The 19,642-nt window shown below is 38.6% G+C and overlaps 1 protein-coding gene and 1 long non-coding RNA gene across 5 annotated transcripts in view; one reads left to right on the top strand and one right to left on the bottom strand.

Moving 5' to 3' along the window:
* Window positions 1–825: 825 nt before the first annotated feature.
* The window catches only part of LANCL1 (LanC like glutathione S-transferase 1), a 46,427-nt gene continuing 27,610 nt past the window's right edge, over window positions 826–19,642 (top strand). The window contains exons 1-3 of one of the 4 annotated variants that reach the window (XM_005574172.4): window positions 826–981; window positions 2,026–2,122; window positions 6,927–7,044. In XM_005574172.4, the coding sequence (XP_005574229.1) occupies window positions 962–981; window positions 2,026–2,122; window positions 6,927–7,044 (235 nt within the window). In that variant the 5' untranslated portion in view covers window positions 826–961. Of the gene's footprint in view, window positions 982–1,676; window positions 2,123–6,926; window positions 7,045–19,642 lie in introns of those variants that run through there. The other 3 variants (XM_005574174.4, XM_045367651.2, XM_005574175.5) reach the window with 3 other exon arrangements.
* The window catches only part of LOC135966615 (uncharacterized), a 121,887-nt gene continuing 111,045 nt past the window's right edge, over window positions 8,801–19,642 (bottom strand). The window contains exons 4-5 of the long non-coding RNA XR_010580076.2: window positions 10,411–10,482; window positions 8,801–10,313 (exon numbers count right to left, since the gene is read on the bottom strand). This is a non-coding gene — a long non-coding RNA (uncharacterized lncRNA). The remainder of the gene's footprint in view (window positions 10,314–10,410; window positions 10,483–19,642) is intronic.

Genomic DNA, 19,642 nt, shown 5'->3' with positions numbered 1-19,642 from the left:
AGGATATGAACAGGTAAAGCCCAATTTTCTAACACATATGTGAAGGAAAGTTCAACACCATTAGCCACAGAAAAATGAAAAGATTAAATATGACTGAGATTCTACATTATTCATTAGAATGGCAAACATTAGAACACTAGATAATACCAAGTGTTGGAGAGAAGATGGAAATGATATAAACAATTGATATGCTGGAGTGAATACTCTTGGAGTAAACAATAGATACTGTTGGAGGGAATATAAACTAGTCCAGCGGTTTTGGAAAGCAATCTAACAACACTGGGGAAATTAAGTACAGAATCTCATATGATCCAGCAATTGACTGCTGGGTGTATGTCTCAGGGATACTCACACAGATTCATAAAAGCACATGTTCCAAGAATATTGTGTATGGAAGTTAGAAACAATGTCCATCATTAGGGGAAAGAATTAGTAAAACAAGATAGAGGCATACTATGAAAATATACAATTACCATCCTGCCTTGCTTAACAACAGTAATATTTAATTGCTTAAAGACTGTGAGTGGGATAAATGGATAGTAAGCCTTTACTCATTAAAGAAAAAAAAATTGATAAAATGTCTCTCCTTTTCCTTTTCTCTCTTGTGAGTTGCTCCTTCAAACACCCATCTTTTACAACATGACGGATATCCAGTGTATGATTCACTATGGGCGTCAGCTAAATCTTCGTGAATTTGATGAGGGAAAGAAAGGAACTAAGCTTCCTAAGAGGGTAACTATTTTAAAACAGCAAACCTGGGTGTGGAAAGGGATTAGAAGTAGAATTTGGGATGGCAGCCTCAGAAGGACAAACTTAGGCCAAGGTGGGAGGGAGTTGGGGTGGAAATCGAGCTTCTCCAGTTGGAGGTGTGGAGCTAGGACCCTTCGTTGAAATTGGTGAGAAGGAAAAGGAGAGAGTGAGGCTGACTTTTTAACTGAACTCCAAAGTTCTCAGCAATAGAATGGGCCTAATATGTACCAGGTAGGATTTAATTTTAAATGAAAGAAAAATGTTTCAGATAGCAGGGACTGTTAAACAGTGAAACTGAATGTTGTGTAGCTCCTGCTTTGTTGGTCTTCAGTATTTTTTAAAGAGCTTTGTTACCCAGTATTATCGTCCAGTTGAGGCTAAGGAGCAGAATAAATTTCCTGAGAGCTGTAATTTGTGTTTTCATGTGCTGTCCCCGAAGTATTATCAATCGCTATTTGATATCCTGTCCTTTGGACATATTTTTGTTGTTGTTGATAATAATGGTGGTGTTTTGTTTTTGTTTTTGTTTTTTTAAGAAATGAAAGAAAAAGTTTGGCACGTCCCTGGAGAGACATTACCCCCGACCCCCCGCCAATTTTTTCTATTGCGAACAGCAGAAATACCAGTGTTCAGATCTAAAAGCAGTCTTTTTCTTCTCCAGATTAAAAAAAAAAAAAAAATCTACTTCTTATGACTCTGTACTTAAATTTGACTTCTTAAAAATAAGAAAAATTAAAGAAGGGTAGGAAATATTGGTCACATCTCCGCGTGATTCTAGGTCCTCACTTCTGCTACCCCGTAATTAAAATACCCTGTGTTATCCTTTAGAAATTACACTCCTGTCTCTTTAACAAACTGTAAGCGAGGCGGGGGAGGGTCTCGGAGGCGGTGAAGGCGCTGATTGGTCTTCCTGGCAGAAACTGGGCGGTAAAAGAGTCTCCTCTGTTATTGACCGGGGCTGCTGGGTGAGAGGCCAGGGCCGAGGAGGGCTTCAGGACGCGGGAAGTGCCCTTGCTTCAAGTCGCGGGCGTGGGAACGGGGTTGCAAAACGGGTCCCCTCCATCCGGGTGGGTTAAGGGCCCTGGCAGCCTTTTCGCGAAGGCGCCACGCCCTAGCAGTTGGGCCGCAGTGGGCCCGAGGTCCACTCGGACCGCCGAGACCGCTCGTTGGCCGCGGAGCTGGAGGAAAGGGGATACCTGGGCGCCGGCCGCCGCCCTCGCAACTCGGCCGAGGCCCCTATCTCAACCTAGTTTCTCTTTTTCCCCTGTTCTGCAGGCTCGCTTCCGGCGTCATGGCTCAAAGGGCCTTCCCGAATCCTTATGCTGATTATAACAAATCCCTGGCCGAGGGCTACTTTGACGCTGCCGGGAGGGTGAGTTTGGGATATGGCTGCCTGCATCCCTGCCCCTCCCCACGGTGTTCGGAAAGGAGCTCATTTTTGCCTGAAAGAAAGAGTTGAGCATCCCCCTTTAAAAAAATACATGATTCGACGATAAATATGTAAATTATTTAAAAATACATGTTAATATATACAATTGGAGCTCCAACATAATGTTGAATACGTCATTGTTAACATTATTGAAATAAGCTCAATTATTGACAGTATAAATTTTAAAAATTGGCAAATACGTAGTTTGCTATGTAATTGGCATTTTTTATGTATTTTGGTTTGCTGCTTAAAGAGGTGAAGAATCCTAACAGTATTCACATGTGCCGTGTTATTCCTTTGTGATTACACACAAGTGTGGTCAGGGTAATTATGAGAGCAGACGGTGGTGTGTGGTAAGGACATCTTTAAACTCTTACTGCTAAGAGAATTTGGGGACATAGGAAACCTGAAGTTGTTTGTACCAGTGTCGCTCCACAGGACATACCCACAGCTGGGAAAAAAAAAAAAAAAAAAAACACACTTGTAAATTAAACTGGTTAGTATGTCACAAATCACTGTACAAAAGAGAACCTGGATGTGAAATACTGGGGGCCTGTGTTTTCTCATGACTTTTTGAGTGAACATAATGGTTGAGAAGGAATACAGGTATTTTTAAGAATACCTAGTTTTGGCTGGGTGCAGTGGCTCACGCCATTAATCCCGACACTTTGGGAAATCAAGGCAGGAGGATTGCTTGAGGCCACGAGTTTGAGACCAGCCTGTGCAACCTAACAGGACCTTATCTCTACGAAAACTTTTTTAAAAATTAGCCAGGTGGCCGGGCGCGGTGGCTCACGCCTGTAATCCCAGCACTTTGGAAGGCCGAGGCGGGCGGATCACAAGGTCAGGAGATCGAGACCATGGTGAAACCCCGTCTCTACTAAAAATAGAAAAAAATTAGCCGGGCGCAGTGGCGGGCGCCTGTAGTCCCAGCTACTCGGGAGGCTGAGGCCGGAGAATGGCGTGAACCCGGGAGGCGGAGCTTGCAGTGAGCCAAGATTGCGCCACTGCACTCCAGCCTGGGTGACAGAGCGAGACTCCGCCTCAAAAAAAAAAAAAAAAAAAAAAAAAAAAAATTAGCCAGGTGTGGTGGAAAGCTTGTAGTCTCAGCTACTTGGGAGGCCGAGGCGGGAGAATTGCTGGAGCGCAGGAGATTTGAGGCTGTAGTGAGCTATGATTGCACCACTGCACTTCAGCCTGGGTGACAGAGAGAGACCCTGTCTCTAAAAAATAAACAAAAGTTTTGAAAATGAGTTAAGTTGGAAACAGGGCACACACTTTAAAAATTTTACTAGTTTATTTCTTTGAAACTTGTCAGTCATGCAAAAGGCATTTTATGTGATATAATGGCCTTACAGATTTCATCCCTGTCAAATTAATCTGTGGGTTTGATGGTTCTGTGTTTTTTCCTTAAAGCACTTGTCACTTTATAGATTAACTTGGGTCAGTAATGCAGGTAGGAGGAATCAAAGAGATGAAGAAGAGGTGTAGGGTAGAAGGCTACCAAAATGTATATGGAGTTGGAGTCAATCTGATTTTAAGACTAGTATTAAGCTGCCCAAACAAAGCTTTTTATAATTATCTTCAGGTCAGATGGATTCCCTTTGGCCATTTGGGCCTGCATTCTTCCTAACTGTGCAGATTCTCAAGGTGAAGTATATGTCTTATCTTGCTGGAGGAGGACTTGCTGCTTCATGCTGACTTGGCAAAGAGAACAATTGAGGATTGTCCCAGTGACAGAAACCTTCAATAAAATGTAGCTGTTTAGGCTGCCTATAAAGTAAATGCTTTTTATGAATTTAACTTTTTCTTTCTTTCTTTTTCTTTTTTTTTTTTTTTTTTTTTTCTGAGATGGAGTCTCATCCTGAGCCCAGGCTGGAGCGCAGAGGCACCATCTTGGCTCACTGCAACCTCTGCCTCCCAGACCCGTGATTCTCATGCCCCAGCCTCCCAAGTAGCTGGGATTACAGGTGCACAACACCACGCCTGGCTAATTCTGAGTAGAGGTAGGGTTTCACCATGTTGGCCAGGCTGGTCTCGAACTCCTGTCCTCAAGTGATCCACCCATCTCAGCCTCCCAAAATGCTGGGATTACAGACGTGAGCCATCTGTGCCTGGCCGAATTTAACCCTTTACTTCTAAGGGGAAAAATGTACAAATTTAAACCCTGACCCAAGAGTAAGAATGTAATTTATTTCCTAATGTAGTTTTTGGACAGATCCTAGAAAGAAAGTAGCATACCAGTTCTAAAACTGTGTAATGTTGAACACAGGGGATCAAACCCTGGAGATCTGTTCTCCTCAATTTCTTGGCACAAGATTTCAATAAGGAACTGGTCTGTTTTCTGGCATCGGTCAGAAAAAAAAAAAAAAAGGACTTTTAGAGACTTCAGGTTATTGCTAGAGTTTGAATAATTTGGTGGTCTACCACAAGCAATCAATATTCTCACAGAGGTCACCTTTATTAAATGCAGAATGTGCCAAACAGAAAGTAACTTCCCTTCATGAGGCTGAGACATTCTCATTATTCTTGATCTCTTGAAGGCCAGGCAAGATGATAAATTATATATGATCTATATACAGTAGATGATGTGTTCTCAATGTGGATGCACTCTTCTATCTAGCTGAGATTTATAGACCTTTTATATTAACACTGAAGTATATTTTATCCTACTAAGTGTATTTTCAAGTCTGGTTGAAATCTTCTTTGCAGAAATTGTTAAATAATGGGAGTGTGTCTGTCAAACAATGTAGTTTCTTCTAAAGAGTGTGAAATAAGGGATCATAGTGGTGCTCTAGATTAAATAATCCAGATGTGGTTGAAAGTCTGATTTGCCTTATCAAGGATGCTCCTCCAAAGTGAATCTTAATGTATTTTTAAACTATTGTTGTTAATTCTGATACTGCCTTCTTGCTGTTATCAGTGTTAAGATTTTATCCCATTTTTAAAAATGAGATTCTGATGTGAGTGGTTAGATTTATTTCTGCAATCCTTACATGGTAATATAAAGTGTTTATACCCTTGTAACATCAACATTGTTCTGAAATTTTAATGGCTTTGTGAAATTCAAGTCGTAGAATCACAGCAAGTTCTTAAAATTATTGAGGGATACAATAAAGTGACCTTTTTTTTTTTTTTTTTGAGATGGAGTTTTGCTCTTGTTGCCCAGGCTGGAATGCAGTGGCACGATTTCGGCTCACTGCAACCTCCGCCTCCTGGGTTCAAGGGATTCTCCTGCCTCAGCCTCCCTAGTAGCTGGGATTACAGGCGTGCACCACCATGCCTGACTAATTTTGTATTTTTAGTAGAGATGGTGTTTCTCCATGTTGGTCATGCTGGTCTCAAACTCCCAACCTCAGGTTATCCACACGCCTCGGCCTCCCAAAGTGCTAGGATTACAGGAATGAGCCACTGCACCCGGCCTAAAGTGACTTTTTAAGAAACTGATTCAGTGTATGCAGAAGTTTAAAATTATTTTTCATTTGCCTTTAAGAAGAATAACGTAATGATTGTGTGAGCCTCACTATTTGCACAGCATCTGTGGACCTTCATATGGGTGGTACTGACCCCAGAGCCCCAGCCTTAGTGGATTTTTCAATCCATATCTAAACTATTACTTGCCTTAGACCCTTGATCTGCTAAAAAATTAGTAAAAATGTCAACATTTACATCCCTGAATGAGAAAGACTTATAATACACTATTTCATTTAATCCTCAACGTACATTTTGAAATTGGTGGGGCAGGTATTATTATCCTGACTTTATGGAGGTAATTGAAACATAAGTTCTGAGTTGAGCCAGATCACTCAGCTAATAGCGGGTAAGGATGCAGACAGGCTCGCTCATTGAGAAACATTTGTGAAGCCCCATTCTCTGCCAGACACTGGGTTTATGATGGTGAGTTTGATATTCATTCTGTTCTGCTTGAGGCTCTTGATACACATGAATTTGTTTTGCTTTTCTTTTGCTACGTTATTTTTTTTTTAAATCATTTTTTAAAAATAAGAGCAATTAGATGTTTCTTTAGGGAATCTACCTTGCTGCAGCTTGAATACTAAAAATCCAGTAGTTTGAAAGCAGCAGACATATGATTTGTGCTTAATTTAATAAAATGACTATTATTATAATAAATATTGGTTTAAATAATAGGCGATTACTATTAAGTGGAAAATTACTGTGAGCCAGTTTATATTGGCAGTCTGTTTTAGTATTTAACTAAAAATTTTACGTAAAAGGTAAGTTACAACAGTATTTTATAAATTTTGTTAATATGATGTTGTTGTTAAGAATAGGTAATAAGGCCGGGTGCGGTGGCTCAAGCCTGTAATCCCAGCACTTTGGGAGGCCGAGACGGGCGGATCACGAGGTCAGGAGATCGAGACCATCCTGGCTAACACAATGAAACCCCGTCTCCACTAAAAATACAAAAAAATTAGCCGGGCGTGGTGGCGGCGCCTGTAGTCCCAGCTACTCGGGAGGCTGAGGCAGGAGAATGGCGGGAACCCGGGAGGCGGAGCTTGCAGTGAGCCAAGATCGCGCCACTGCACTCCAGCCTGGGCGACAGAGCAAGACTCCGCCTCAAAAAAAAAAAAAAAAAAAAAAAGAATAGGTAATAAATTGTTCAGTCTCCCAGGTAGAAAAATATGTTGTAAGTGGAAAAGAAGTACCTCTCTGTCTTTGATAGCTTATAGTCCAGCAAGCTGGGTGACCCACATTATTTTGATATTTGTTTTTCTTTAATATCTAGCTGACTCCTGAGTTCTCACAACGCTTGACCAATAAGATTCGGGAGCTTCTTCAGCAAATGGAGAGAGGCCTGAAATCAGCAGACCCTCGGGATGGCACCGGTTACACTGGCTGGGCAGGTATGAAGTGCTGACTGTGAGCTGGCATAAGCATTGTGCTTAAGAGCCAGAGCATTTTTCCAAGAGCTGTCTCTCTGAATGGTACACCCTTAAATGCTTCCTGCATCTGCATATGAGTAATTGCTTCTGGGAGAGTGCTGTGCCCTCAACCCAACCACAGTATCTTCTGGGTTTTTAATAGTGCCCTGAATTTAGGACATGGTAAGCATATTCATGTAATTCATGCCTGACATTTGGATGGCTGCTATACTTGTGAGGAGAAAAATTGATTTTCAATATTACATGGTTAATTTGGAGATGTAATTTCAGTGGGAAGAATTGGGAAGAGTTCCAAAATACATTGCCTGAAGCAGAGGTAATGAGGATTGATCTCAGGAGTAAAACATGTCCAGAAGCATTTTAAAAAGTTAACCCATGACAGGAATCCATACAGAAACACAGGGTAAAGTATTACTTCCATGGACTAATCCTCCTATGCGGTCATTGCTGGTTGGTTTGCAATTGCTGCATTGCCAGTCTCAATCATTGAGAGGTTGGAGGAGGTTTAGGAAGAAACGGTGCATTGATGTCAAAAAAGGTGAGAAAGAGAAAAAGCAAAGAAGAGACTGGGTGCGGTGGCTTACACCTGTAATCCCAGCACTTTGGGAGGCCAAGGTGGGTGGATCATGAGGTCAAGAGATCAAGACCATCCTGGCCAACACTGTGCAACCCCATCTCTACTAAAAATACAAAATTAGCTGGGCATGGTGGCTCATGCCTGTAGTCCCAGCTACTCAGGAGGCTGAGGCAGGAGAATCGCTTGAATCCGGGAGGTGGAGATTGCAGTGAGCTGAGATTACGCCACTGCACTCCAGCCTGGTGATGGAGCAAGACTCCATCTCAAAAAAAAAAGGAGAAAAGTTAAAGAACTGCAATTAATTTACCAAATGTAGAGAAACAAAAAGACAGCTGTGTAATCTGGAAGAAAGCATAGAGACTCAGTGTTTCCCATTCCCTTTAAAGAGTGGGCAAGGAGGAATAAGCTTGTAATCCACAGAATTTGAATTTGATTTTAAGGGAGTGGAATTTGTCATAAAAATGGCCTAAGAGCAGAGATTCTGATTCAGTAGATCTTGAACAGAACCCAGGAATTTGCCTTTTATAACCATCAGTGGTCCTGATGCAGATGGTGATCTATGGACTGCAGTTTGAAAGCTTCTTGAGAGAAATTTATTTATAATAGCAATCTCTTAGTCTTTGTCTATAGTACAGGTTGAGGATCCCAAATCTGAAAATCTGAAATCCAAAATGCTCCAAAATTTGAAGCTTTCTGAGCTCTGATGTGACACTCAAAGGAAATGTTCGTTGAGCATTTAGGATTATCAATACTCAGATTTGGGATACTCACCTGGTAAATATAAGGCAAATATTTCAAAAATTGAAATCCAAAACACTTGTCCCAAGGATTTCAGATAAGAGATACTCAACCAATAATGACAAATGATTCTATTTTTTTAACAAGGGTAGGGAAGACAGATTGAACCAGTAAAATTACAATCTCAGGGACTTTTAAAGTCAATGTTTTGTAAAAATAAGACTGGACTAGATAATGTTGGACCATTCCTTTTATTATTTTATGATTTTTATGAATTGTAGAAGCTTAACACAAAATGAGAATGAAATGAAAGGATTTTGTTTCAAGAAGGAAGGTATAACAGCTGTCATTTATTATCTACTGTGTACCAGGTGTGATGTGGTTGATAGATAATGTCATCAGTCAATGTTGAACATTACTATTTATTTAAAATTATCGGGGTTTGAACAAAATAGGGCAAGCACAATATACAGTTGTCTTGAGATTTCCTCTTGATGGCCATGTTGTAATAATATATAAGGCTCAAACCTACAGATCTGTTTCTAATATATATGGAGTTTCTATTATTTTGTTATTCCTGGCCAAAAAAAGAAAAAAAAAAGACTGAAACAGATCACTAGTTAATTCTAGCACTGATTACAAAAGAATGACTTAAACTTTTAAATTGGCCACTCAGATGTACTCATATTATTATTGTGAGGTGCTTTGCTTTAGGGGGAAAATAAGAGGATTGATTTCAAGTTTGAATTAAGTTTGACAATGTTGGGAAGAGTCATTAGTCAGAACCTTATATTGCTAAGGCTAGTTGAGAAACCAAAAGTTAAAATCTTTGGAGATAGCAAAGAAATTTCACTCCAAAGTAAAATGCAAGTTTGTTTATTTTTTTTTTGGGGGGGGGGGCTGTGCTGGGTTTCTGGCTTCATCTCCTTTGAATGTCAATATCCTTCAACCTTTAATCCTCAAGTATCTATGATATTCATTGCTGGTTCCTGAAAGCAGCTTATATGGCAAGCATCTGAGGCAAATTGGCATAGTTAGCAGTTTAGGATGTCTTTAGTGGCTGGTTGTTTTAGGATGTAACGTAAAATCTTCTAGATAAATTTGCTAATGGTTTTCAAGGCAAGGTTCCTAATGTCTCCTAATCAAACACTGTTAAAAAACCATTATTCCCACATAAAATAGACTGCCTCCTCCAGTGTTTTGATAAGTAAAATGCTACCTTGTGCCAGTGTTGAGACAGTTTAAATAACATAAAGCTCTGAGTTGTATAAGAAACTAAAACTGATTCAACCCCATAAAATCACAGTGTTAATACCTTCTCCTCCTATTATGTTATAGTTTACCAAGTATCATTTATTCATAACTGCAATTTTATTACCAAGTAATGCATTCACAGACACAATAAAAATATTTGCTGTTGTATGTCAAAGCAATGTTTATATAATTATGTGTAGATTTTTATGTTACTTTGTCCCGTTATCTTTCAAAAAAATGACACTCTTTAGGAAATACGCATTATATTTCTTTAACTTTGTTCAGCATGAGAAAACTGCATGGTTATTACAATTAGTTAGAACTTTAACATCTTATTTTGTTAAATGTCATTCTCCAGTATAAGCATGGGCTGATAGCTAATACTAGTTAGATAGGATTAGGATTTGGGACAGGATTAGGTTCAGCTGTCTGTACCCCAAAAAAGAAAACAAAAGTATAGTGGTTTAAATAACAGTGCATTTTTCTCTCATAAAAGAAGGCCAGAAAGCGTTGGTCAGTCCAGGTCTGATAGTTAGCTTCAGGATGTTAATAGGAACCCCACTTCCTTTCTTTCTGCTCCATCATTCCTCAGCCTCTAGCTTTTACCTCTTGTTCAAAATGGCTGCTGAAGATCCAGTCATTACATCAGCTTTTCAGGCTGCTGGAAGGAAGAGGAGGCAAAGAAGAATGCATTAATGCATGCTCTGCCTTTAAAAAGCCTTCCTGGAAGTCCCACTCATTATTTCAGTTGTGCTTACTTTGCATGGGCTGGGACGTAGTCACTCTTGTTAGGAAGAAAGGGTGGGAAATGCAGGCTTTTATCTTGGGTTCTGTTAATAGAGGAAGAGGAGAGTCAACTTTAGGATAAGACCTAGTAATCTCGGCTATAACTTCTATATAACAAGAAAAATGATTTTTTTCTTGACTCCTATATTTTGCACAAGGCTTTTGGACAGTGAGCCTCAATTTTTATGTCTGTTAAAGGATCTCTTCTGTTCACTTTTGGGGGGAATAAATTTACCAGTGTCTATAAAATATTTTGAAATTTTCCAGGCAATATTTTGTCTCTTCTTTGTTTCCAAGGAGATTGATTTGGGTTTTGATTCACAACACCTTTACTCGTTTAAGGGTTTTTTTGTTTTGTTTTGTTTTTCCATTCAATAAGTAATAGTCTTTGCATAAAGCCTGCCACAGAAAGGAAGTATTACAGGAATGCCAAATCATAAATAATTTTCCTAGAGCTAAGTGTAACTTAAATCTAGAAGGGACTACAATTGATTCTAAACTTAATACTGTAAAACATTACTATTTTTATAGCTTTATTAAACAGTTATTTGCCGTTCTTTTCTGCTTTCTCCTAAACTCTTATTTTCGGTTGCAGAATTATAAAGTTCCTAATTTGTACCATGCATCAATTCATACTAAACCCCATAATTGTATGTCTTTGTTTCTACTTCATGAATCTAAAGAAAGCTACAAAACTGGGCCGCCCAACTTCTTAATACCTCATTCATGGTGTGTCTAGATTTGTCTCAGTTGCAGTTGCTCAGTTGATCTTGAAAATGAAAGGGTTCTAGTGAAGAACTGACACATTTGTGTGTTTAGTGTTAGATGTGTAAAGTTGACCCTTGAACAATGTGCAGTTTAAGGGCACAGGCCCCTGACACAGTCAAAAATTTGTGTATAACTTTTGTCTCCCCCAAAACTTAATAGCTTGCTGTTGAGGAAGCCTTACTGATAAATAGTTGATTAACTATTTATCTTTTATATTATATTTTTATACTTTATATTTATATTTTGTGTGTTACATTTAATATGTACTATATTTTTACAATAAAGTAAGGTAGAAAAAATGTTACTAAGAGAATCATAAGGAAGGGAAAATATATTTACTATTCATTGAGTGGAAGTGGATCATTATAAAGGTCTTCATTGTTTTCTTCACATTGAATAGGCTGAGGAAGAGGAGGAAAAGAAAGGGTTGGTCTTGCTCTCAGGGGTGGCAGAAGAAGTGAAGGGAGGTGGAAGGGAAGGCCAAAGAGGCAGGAACACTCAGTGTAACTTTACAGATATACGTCGTAATTTCTGTCTGACATTTTTGCTTTTTCATTTCTCTAAAAGTATCTCTGTACATTGCCAATTCTTCCACCATTTGCTTTAGTGTCAGTGCCCATACCATGTATGAATCCGTGTCAGAAAAGAAGTCAAAAGCAGCATTGAATAATCAAAACCCTTTTGCCAGACTGTCTAACGCTGTATCTTCCTCATCCTCTAGCACTGGTTCATAAGAACTCATCTTCATCAAGTTGCTTTCTATTAATTCCTGTGGTGTGGCGTCTATTAGCTCTCAAATTTCTCCAAGATTCATGTCTTGAAGTCCTTCATCCCTATCCCCCCACCTTTTTTTTTTTGGCCATATCCACATCCCTTTCATGATCTCCTTGATTGGTGCCTGTGAAGTCATGCACACTATCTGGACCCAGTTTTCTCAAGCAAGAATTTATTATTTCAGCCTTGATGGTTTTTGTGGCTTTACTGTATTAACAATGGTGTCTCAATGGTGTAATTCTTCTAGACTGTCACGATGTTCTATCTGGGTTGTTCCGTAAATGGGTCACATATGCAAAGTGGCCCCCAAATGCTGAAGGAGCTGAAAAACCAAAGGAGGCAGAAAATCCAGTTTGTCAGTAAAGGCTGTTTTATTGGAGAACTTAGAGACACCAGCCTGGTCTTGGTCAGCCACAAGGCAGGAAGATCTCAACACTGTTACTCCAGAGACCCAGGGCTTACATACCATAGGGAAAGGCAACCCTCCAAAACAGGCAAGACTACTATGTGTATCGCAGCCTATAATTTGTGCAATAGCACCAAGCTTCCTTTGTTCTTACACTACGGACAGTAACGTAAAAATCAGGAGGCATTCACGGGGCCGGGGCTAATCACAAGTTAGCGTAGAGAATTAGCCTACAAGATGGAGTCACTTTTGTCTCCACAGGGTACTGCATAGCATTGACAGTCCATTCCATAAAGTACTGTTTATAATGAGCCTGAGAGTTCCTTATGAACCCCTGATATAGAGCCTGAATTAGAGACCTGTTTGGGGCAAGTAGACCACTTTGATGCCTTCAGTGTTGAACTCTTGGGTTCTGGGTAGCTAGGGGCATTGTGCACTATTGAAAAAACTTTAAAAGGCAGTCCCTACTGGCAAGATAATTTCTCTGCATCAAAGAGAAAGCATTGGTGGAACAAAACCATTAAAAAAGGTTCTTGTTGTCCAAGCTTTCCTATACAACCAAAAGATTGGCAGCTGGTGCTCATCTTTTCTCTTCAAGACCCGGGCGCTGGCAGCTTTATAAATAAGGGTAGTCCTGATCATAAACCCTACTGCATTTGCATAAAACAGTAGAGTTCGCCTATCCCTTCCTGCCTTAAATCCTGGTGCTCATTTCTTTTCCTTACTAATGCATGTCCTTTGTGGATTCTTCCCCCTAGAATAGGGTTCAGAAACTTTTCAGGCAGACGTCCTTTCCCCTCAATTGTTCTTCATTGTACCTGCCACCTCTTGGTTGGCAGAAGCTGCTGCTGCTGTTATCTTGACCTTTTTTAAAGCCAAATCTCTTTCTATAATTATCAAACCAACCCTTGCTGGCATTAAATTATCCAGCTTTAGATTCGTTTTGCTTTTAGTTGCCATATATTGACTTCACATTTTCTTGAATCATTTTAGAGTATTGCACCAAGATAAAGGCTACATTTTCAATATGTACTGCAGTTTCACTAAAAATGCAAGGTTTTTGTGCCTGTTGCTGTAACTACAGTGATGGCTTCATGAATTTCCTTTTCATTCTTTACAATGGTCCTTATGCTGGATTCATTTATCTTAAAATGGCAGGCAACTGCAGCTGCAGACCTCAGTCTATGGTTACATTATATCAAGCAGTTCAGGTGTTTCATGTAATGTCATGACTTTTCTCTGCTTCCTGGAAGCACTTTCACCATCACTAGTGGCACTTTGTATGTGTCCCATGGTGTTATTCAAGGTTTACAATGTTGCACTAAACACAATTAAAAATACTCAAGAATCACAAGAGATTACTCCTTACTGTGATATGTAATTTACTGGAGAGACAGAGATAATGATCTCAAGCAGAGATAATTCACATCACATGTTATTTTAAGTGGAGCAACACTTGATTTCACATAAGTAGCAACAGGAGGTGGCTAAGAAGTTATTGCTGTAATACAGTGTGCGCTAGAGTTAATTTACGAAGTTATTTAATATTTCATCTTTACATTTGTTTACATTTCTCTTGACCGCAGGTGGCGCCATGTACAGTATGCATAAGTTTTGAAAAATTTTAACTTTTTATAATAGATTTGTGTATATTTTATCCTAGTGATAAAATAGACTAGTAACTACATATATTTTTTGTATTCATGACACACCTTTTTCTTAATTTTTTCGATATTTCTGGTCTACACGGTTCATCTGCATGTTTTTTCAAATTGTCAACAAATGCCCAAAAAAGTTTCCGCTATATATATGTTTTAAATCTGTGTACAAGTAGACCATGCAGTTTAAACCCATGTTGTTTAAGAGCCCACTGCACTTGGAACTGAAAAACTGACTCCTTTTTTTCCCATCTATCTTTGCAACAAAAATTAAAACTAATAGAAGGTAGAATTAGAATTAGAATTAGAATTCTGCTAAAGTACTTCTGAGTGTTAAACATGCTTAGTAAAATGATTATTATAATTAGTTAGGACTTTACAATTTTATTTTGTTGTTTCATTCCCCAGTAGCATGTAGATGGTCTGATAATTAACGCTGGTCCAGATAAGATTAGGATTTAGGATAGGATTATTCCAAATAATTCGTATATACAAAATGCTTTGTTGATAAGGGTGATATGTACAGGTTTAAATAGAAATGTAAAAGAAGTAAATAATTGCTTAAGAAAGTACTTTACACTTACTTTACAAACTTTTACAACTGAAATTATCTTGGCTTTTATTTTAAAATTGAAGCAGAGGGTATAATATAGTGAAGAGATTGGTTAACATGAACTTTTAATAGAACTCAAACATCATTTCCACTGAAGCCTATGTGTTTACACCCATGAGTTGTCATAGTGCAGTTTTACAAGCTGTATCCCTGACTTTTACCTTTTTTATTCACAGCAGAGGTAAAAGTGCCCTGACCCTGGGAAAGAAAGGAGGGAAGAATTTTTAAAACCCCGTAGCTGTCTCATATTGTCAAAAGAGGCAGTTATTACCATAAATCCCTCTGGTCTCTCTCATGCTCATTCAGGAATGAGATATTACGATTAATCAATTTTTCAGACAGTAATTTAGACTTAAATTACTTCTATAATGTTCAAAAAAATAATAAAATAGGTTGACTGAATGTTGGTTCCCAAGGGAATAAAGATCATCAGTTTGCAGTTTTATGATCATTTGACTGTTGCAGGACAGGAGTAAGATTAAAACACTCTTCCTGTTGATAAAATGTTACTGCAGTTAGCATTTGAATGACAAGACGGTGCAGGCATGTACACCAATGACTACTGTTGTATGCCAGGCACCATTTTAAGTGTGTTGCACTAATTCACTAATCCAAACCTCAAAAAAACTTTATATAGCCAGGCGTGGTGGTGGGTGCTTGTAATCCCAGCTACTCAAGAGGCTGAGGCAGGAGAATCGCTGGAATCTGGGAGGCGGAGGTTGCAGTGAGCCGAGATGGTGCCACTGCACTCCAGCCTGAGCAACAAAGGGAGACTGTCTCAAAAAAAAAAAAAAAAAAAAAAACAAAAAAAAAAAACCTTTATGGCCAGAATACCATTCATATCCTCATTTCACAGATGAGAAAAATGAAGCAAAGCAAGGCTGAGTACTTCATTCAAGGTTATACAGCTAGTGACAATGCTAGGGTTCAACCCAAACAAGCCTGGCTCTTGAGTCCTGCTCTTTACCCTGTGAACATGTGTGCATGTGTGTGTTTACTCTCAGCCTCTACATATGAGTTTATTCTGTACACGTTATAAGTGAAGAAGGTTTACTCACAAACTATAAGATGGAGTAGTTTGAACAATGACAACATGATACTCATGCCATACAAACTTCATAGAAATGGCTAATGACTAGTCAGATTTAAGTGTTTTAGTAAAAGAAGAGTCAGAGTAAGCCCTGATAAAGCATGAAGGAAATTTGGTAAGTAAGAAGGAAACAAGGCTTATTAGGCAAGAGTAATTACTATTTAAAAAGTTATTTAGAATTGAACATAAAATAAACCCTGAGAAGACTTATGGGCATTTGCAGCTAGAAAAATGAAAAACTCTCCAGTGTTTTTCTATAGAAGGTGTTTTTTTCCCTTCCTAATCTTGTATTAATATATTCAGCATGGTTTCAGGATAGAAAATTAATTGGGCCAAGACAGAAGCTTTTCCTCATAATTGCTTGTTTTTGAAAAGGCTTAAAGATCTTCTCAAGTGAATTATCATCCATAGTCTGAAATCAATTGGTAGCTCTTGCAGCTGTTAATAAGTGATATTTTGAACGAACAGCCTCAGTTCTTTTCACCAAAATTCTCTTTTGTAAAATTTAGTACATGGGAGTATAATGCATCGTGATATTGATGTATGACATATGTCTGCAATAAGCATTGAGTTGTTCATTTTTAGCCTTAATCTTTTCCCAGTAGACTTACAGGAACTATGTATTCACGGCTTGTGTAGCAGGGGACACATTTTAGTTATTTAGGAACCCCATTAAGAGTTGTTATATATGACTCTACACATAGCAGCAGACAGTACAGAAAAATAGCATGACTGGAGGCCCCTTAAGATCAAATCCACTGGTCAGCTACTGAGTGGTTCCCAGTGGTGTCCAGAGATCGCTGGGGACTCACCAGAGAACATAATGCTACCTGCCATGGAGCTGGTCTGAGTTTTGATCCAGGTAGACTGTAGGTGCTAGGGGGGAGAACATTCTAAAGTGCTTTATAAAATGGAAACCACAAAACACTGGTAAGGAATTGTTATTGTAAAGGATTAAATGAGCAGATAAAGTGTTCTTGTGTTAGAAATAAACATTTGATCAAAAGTATTGCTTCCCTTGCAGATAACATAGTAGAAAAGTTAAGTAAACCCAAGGGATGGCTGATATCACTGCTGTCTTTGAGAGACAATGAGGGAAAATGCTAGCCCTTACTTCATTTTTTTCCCACTCTTAACTATGATGATTCTTAGGGGAAAGGATGATCAGCTCACACTTAAAAAAAAAAATTCATACAGGACTCTAGGGACTTTAGTTCTGAAAGACATGACCCAGTCTTCTGTAACAGACTCACAAAGTTAATGAGGCTAAAATTGGCATGTATTTCCTCTTTTCAAATATTAAATAACCTTTTAAACAAGAGGATATGTAGCATAATCCCTAGAGTAATATTAACTAGCACTCTAAATGCAAGTCATTATAGTGTTTCAAGATGCTGTTCCTCTGATCTACCAAATGTATGGCCTTTGAGCTGCAGATTTAGCATGTGAGTGTTAGTTACTGCTGACCCCAGACTTACTTGAAAGGAGTCACTCTGGCCAGGTGTCTTCTCTTTGCAGTTTGATCTCTTTGTAAGTAGCTCTTCATCAGAGCCAGCATTTCGGTGTTTAATTTGAGCCCTGACCAAGTGTCCTTCACCTTCATTAGATTCACCTGTCCCACCCAGCCAGCCCTGTTAGGACAAGTAGAAAGAGCCACGGGTGTGGATTTACGCTGGTTAGAGCACTTCACAATGGCCACTAGATAAATGAATGCAGTTGTAGAGTTTAGACACCACCAGTGGGCTTGAGTGAAGCAGAGTAGGATGAGAGTGTGACACAGATCAGAAAAAAAAAAAAAAAAAAAAGGTAGGAAGGAAAGAAGACCTATCTAACAATCTGACTTTTACAGCCAACACCAAGAAGGCTGTGTTTGTCATTTTCATTCCAATAACAGCAGCACTTAGCACAGTGCCCAATTCATAGTTGGTGGGCTGCAGGGCACTGCGGGGAGGAAAAGCGAACAATGTTTCCCTGTTTTTTTTGTTTTGTTTTTTCATCTTTTTCTATTGGACAGTCAGCTCAGAAATAAAGAAGAAGAAAAACACATTTTCAGAGTACTTATTTGCCCTCCTTATTCTCTTTTTTACTCATTTGTTTGGGGCAATATTATTAAATTAAAGGTGTGGAGTCATGACTAGTTTCCTCCCCGGATGACCTGTTAAAGCACTGGAGTGTTTGAAAGCCACAGCCCACGATGCTCTGCTTTAGTCGGACAGCTGGGCAGATGTCCTACTCTGGATTGTTTACGGTTCAGGCATGGGGAGAGTGCTGTGCACAGTAACAACAATGCTCTAAAGACAAATGTGATTTTGTTAAGGAATGGAAATGCGCATGGTCAACATTCAGCACAAAATTGAGAAACAATTACAAAAGAACATACTAGAAATTATCAACCTGATATAGAAAGACAGGTGGTCATACTTGCAGAGAATACTTTCACTTCTTATTTTTTCATAAATCTGAAGAGAAGAAAACATAGTAATTGATGAGCTGTTAAAGTTTCAAGTAGGGAAAAATGTATTTGAACTTAAGATTGGAACACCCAAGTGCCCCTCCTTTAGGAAGTTCCTGTCTCCCTATCATTCTAAACTAATGTGTATTAGTTAAGCACCTCTGATGAGCCTTGTAGATCCAAAATCTGAACATGATTTTCCCTACCAGAGTACATGAAAGGAGTCTCTAAATGCTCTTGAACTGCACGAAAATGCATTGCAGGGCTGAAGTACCATGGCACAAAGCTTTTTACATCACTGTAAGCTGGCCATAAAACAAATGAAAAATGTTGAGGAATAATCTGTAGAATGCAAAATCGCAGAAAAGTATTTTGAGAGATATATCTGTGGAGATTTTTATCTCCATATGCATTTGAGACACAGCAAGGTCTTGATTGGTCAAAATGAATAGGACTAATGATCCCTCAGAAATTCAAAGGCTTACTATTAATTACTTCTCAACAGCTGGCTGTATTTATAGTACTACTTGGCATAAGTTGCTGAGTAAGGAAATTGCGGATTTAGAAGTATCCCTAAATAATGTACCCTCCCATCCCAGGGTAGTAGCTACAGGAAAAAAAAAAAAGAAAAGAAAAATCTAGTTCACAGCTTTCATACTGAAGCCAGGACTGATTCCTATTACAACAGAATTTTATTTGGTCCTCACAGCATGTTTTTTTTTGTTTGTTTTTGTTATTGTTTTGTTTTAAATAGTTATCAACATTTCAAGACCAAGAAATTCTTAGGGTAAACTGAGAGACAGTGCCAGACTTCCCGAACTTCTTGTACAGAATGACATCTATTCCTGGTCTTCAGAGCAGTACTATCATTGGAATGTTCTGCAGTAATGGAAATGTTATTTCCATCACAACAGCCACTAGCCACATGTGGCTATTGAACATTCAAAATGTGGCTAGTGTGACTAAGATTGAACTTTAAATTGTGTTTACTTTCAATTAACTTACATTTCTATAGACATTTATGGTTAGAGGGTATCATACTGGACACTGCACTTCTAGAGAAACCAGACAGGTTGCAGGAGTAGTAATTCAAAGTACTATACATCTGGATGTGTAGATTTTCTTCTATGTTTTTTTCTAGTTGTTTTACAATTTCTGGTCTTAAGTCTAAGTCTTTAGTCCATTTTAAGTTGACTTTTTTACATAGTGTGAAATGAGGTTCAAATTTCATTCTTCTGCATGTGGATATACAGAATATTCATACTTATGACATTCAGTAACACCATTTATTAAATATAAAATAATTCTAAACTCTCAGTTTAGAGCAGATTTTTACAATTAAATTCAATCAAAATTTAAATCTCATTCAGTTTTTTCTGGTCTAGAAGAGAAGATAAAGGGAAGGAAGCATGTCGCCATTCTACTTTTTGCTTAGCAGACAGC

This window comes from Macaca fascicularis, chromosome 12 (genome assembly GCF_037993035.2).
Source record: "Macaca fascicularis isolate 582-1 chromosome 12, T2T-MFA8v1.1".
Classification (NCBI taxonomy): Eukaryota; Metazoa; Chordata; class Mammalia; order Primates; family Cercopithecidae; genus Macaca; species Macaca fascicularis.
Note: the sequence above shows the minus strand (reverse complement) of the source record. Positions and strands in the feature narration are given on the sequence as shown.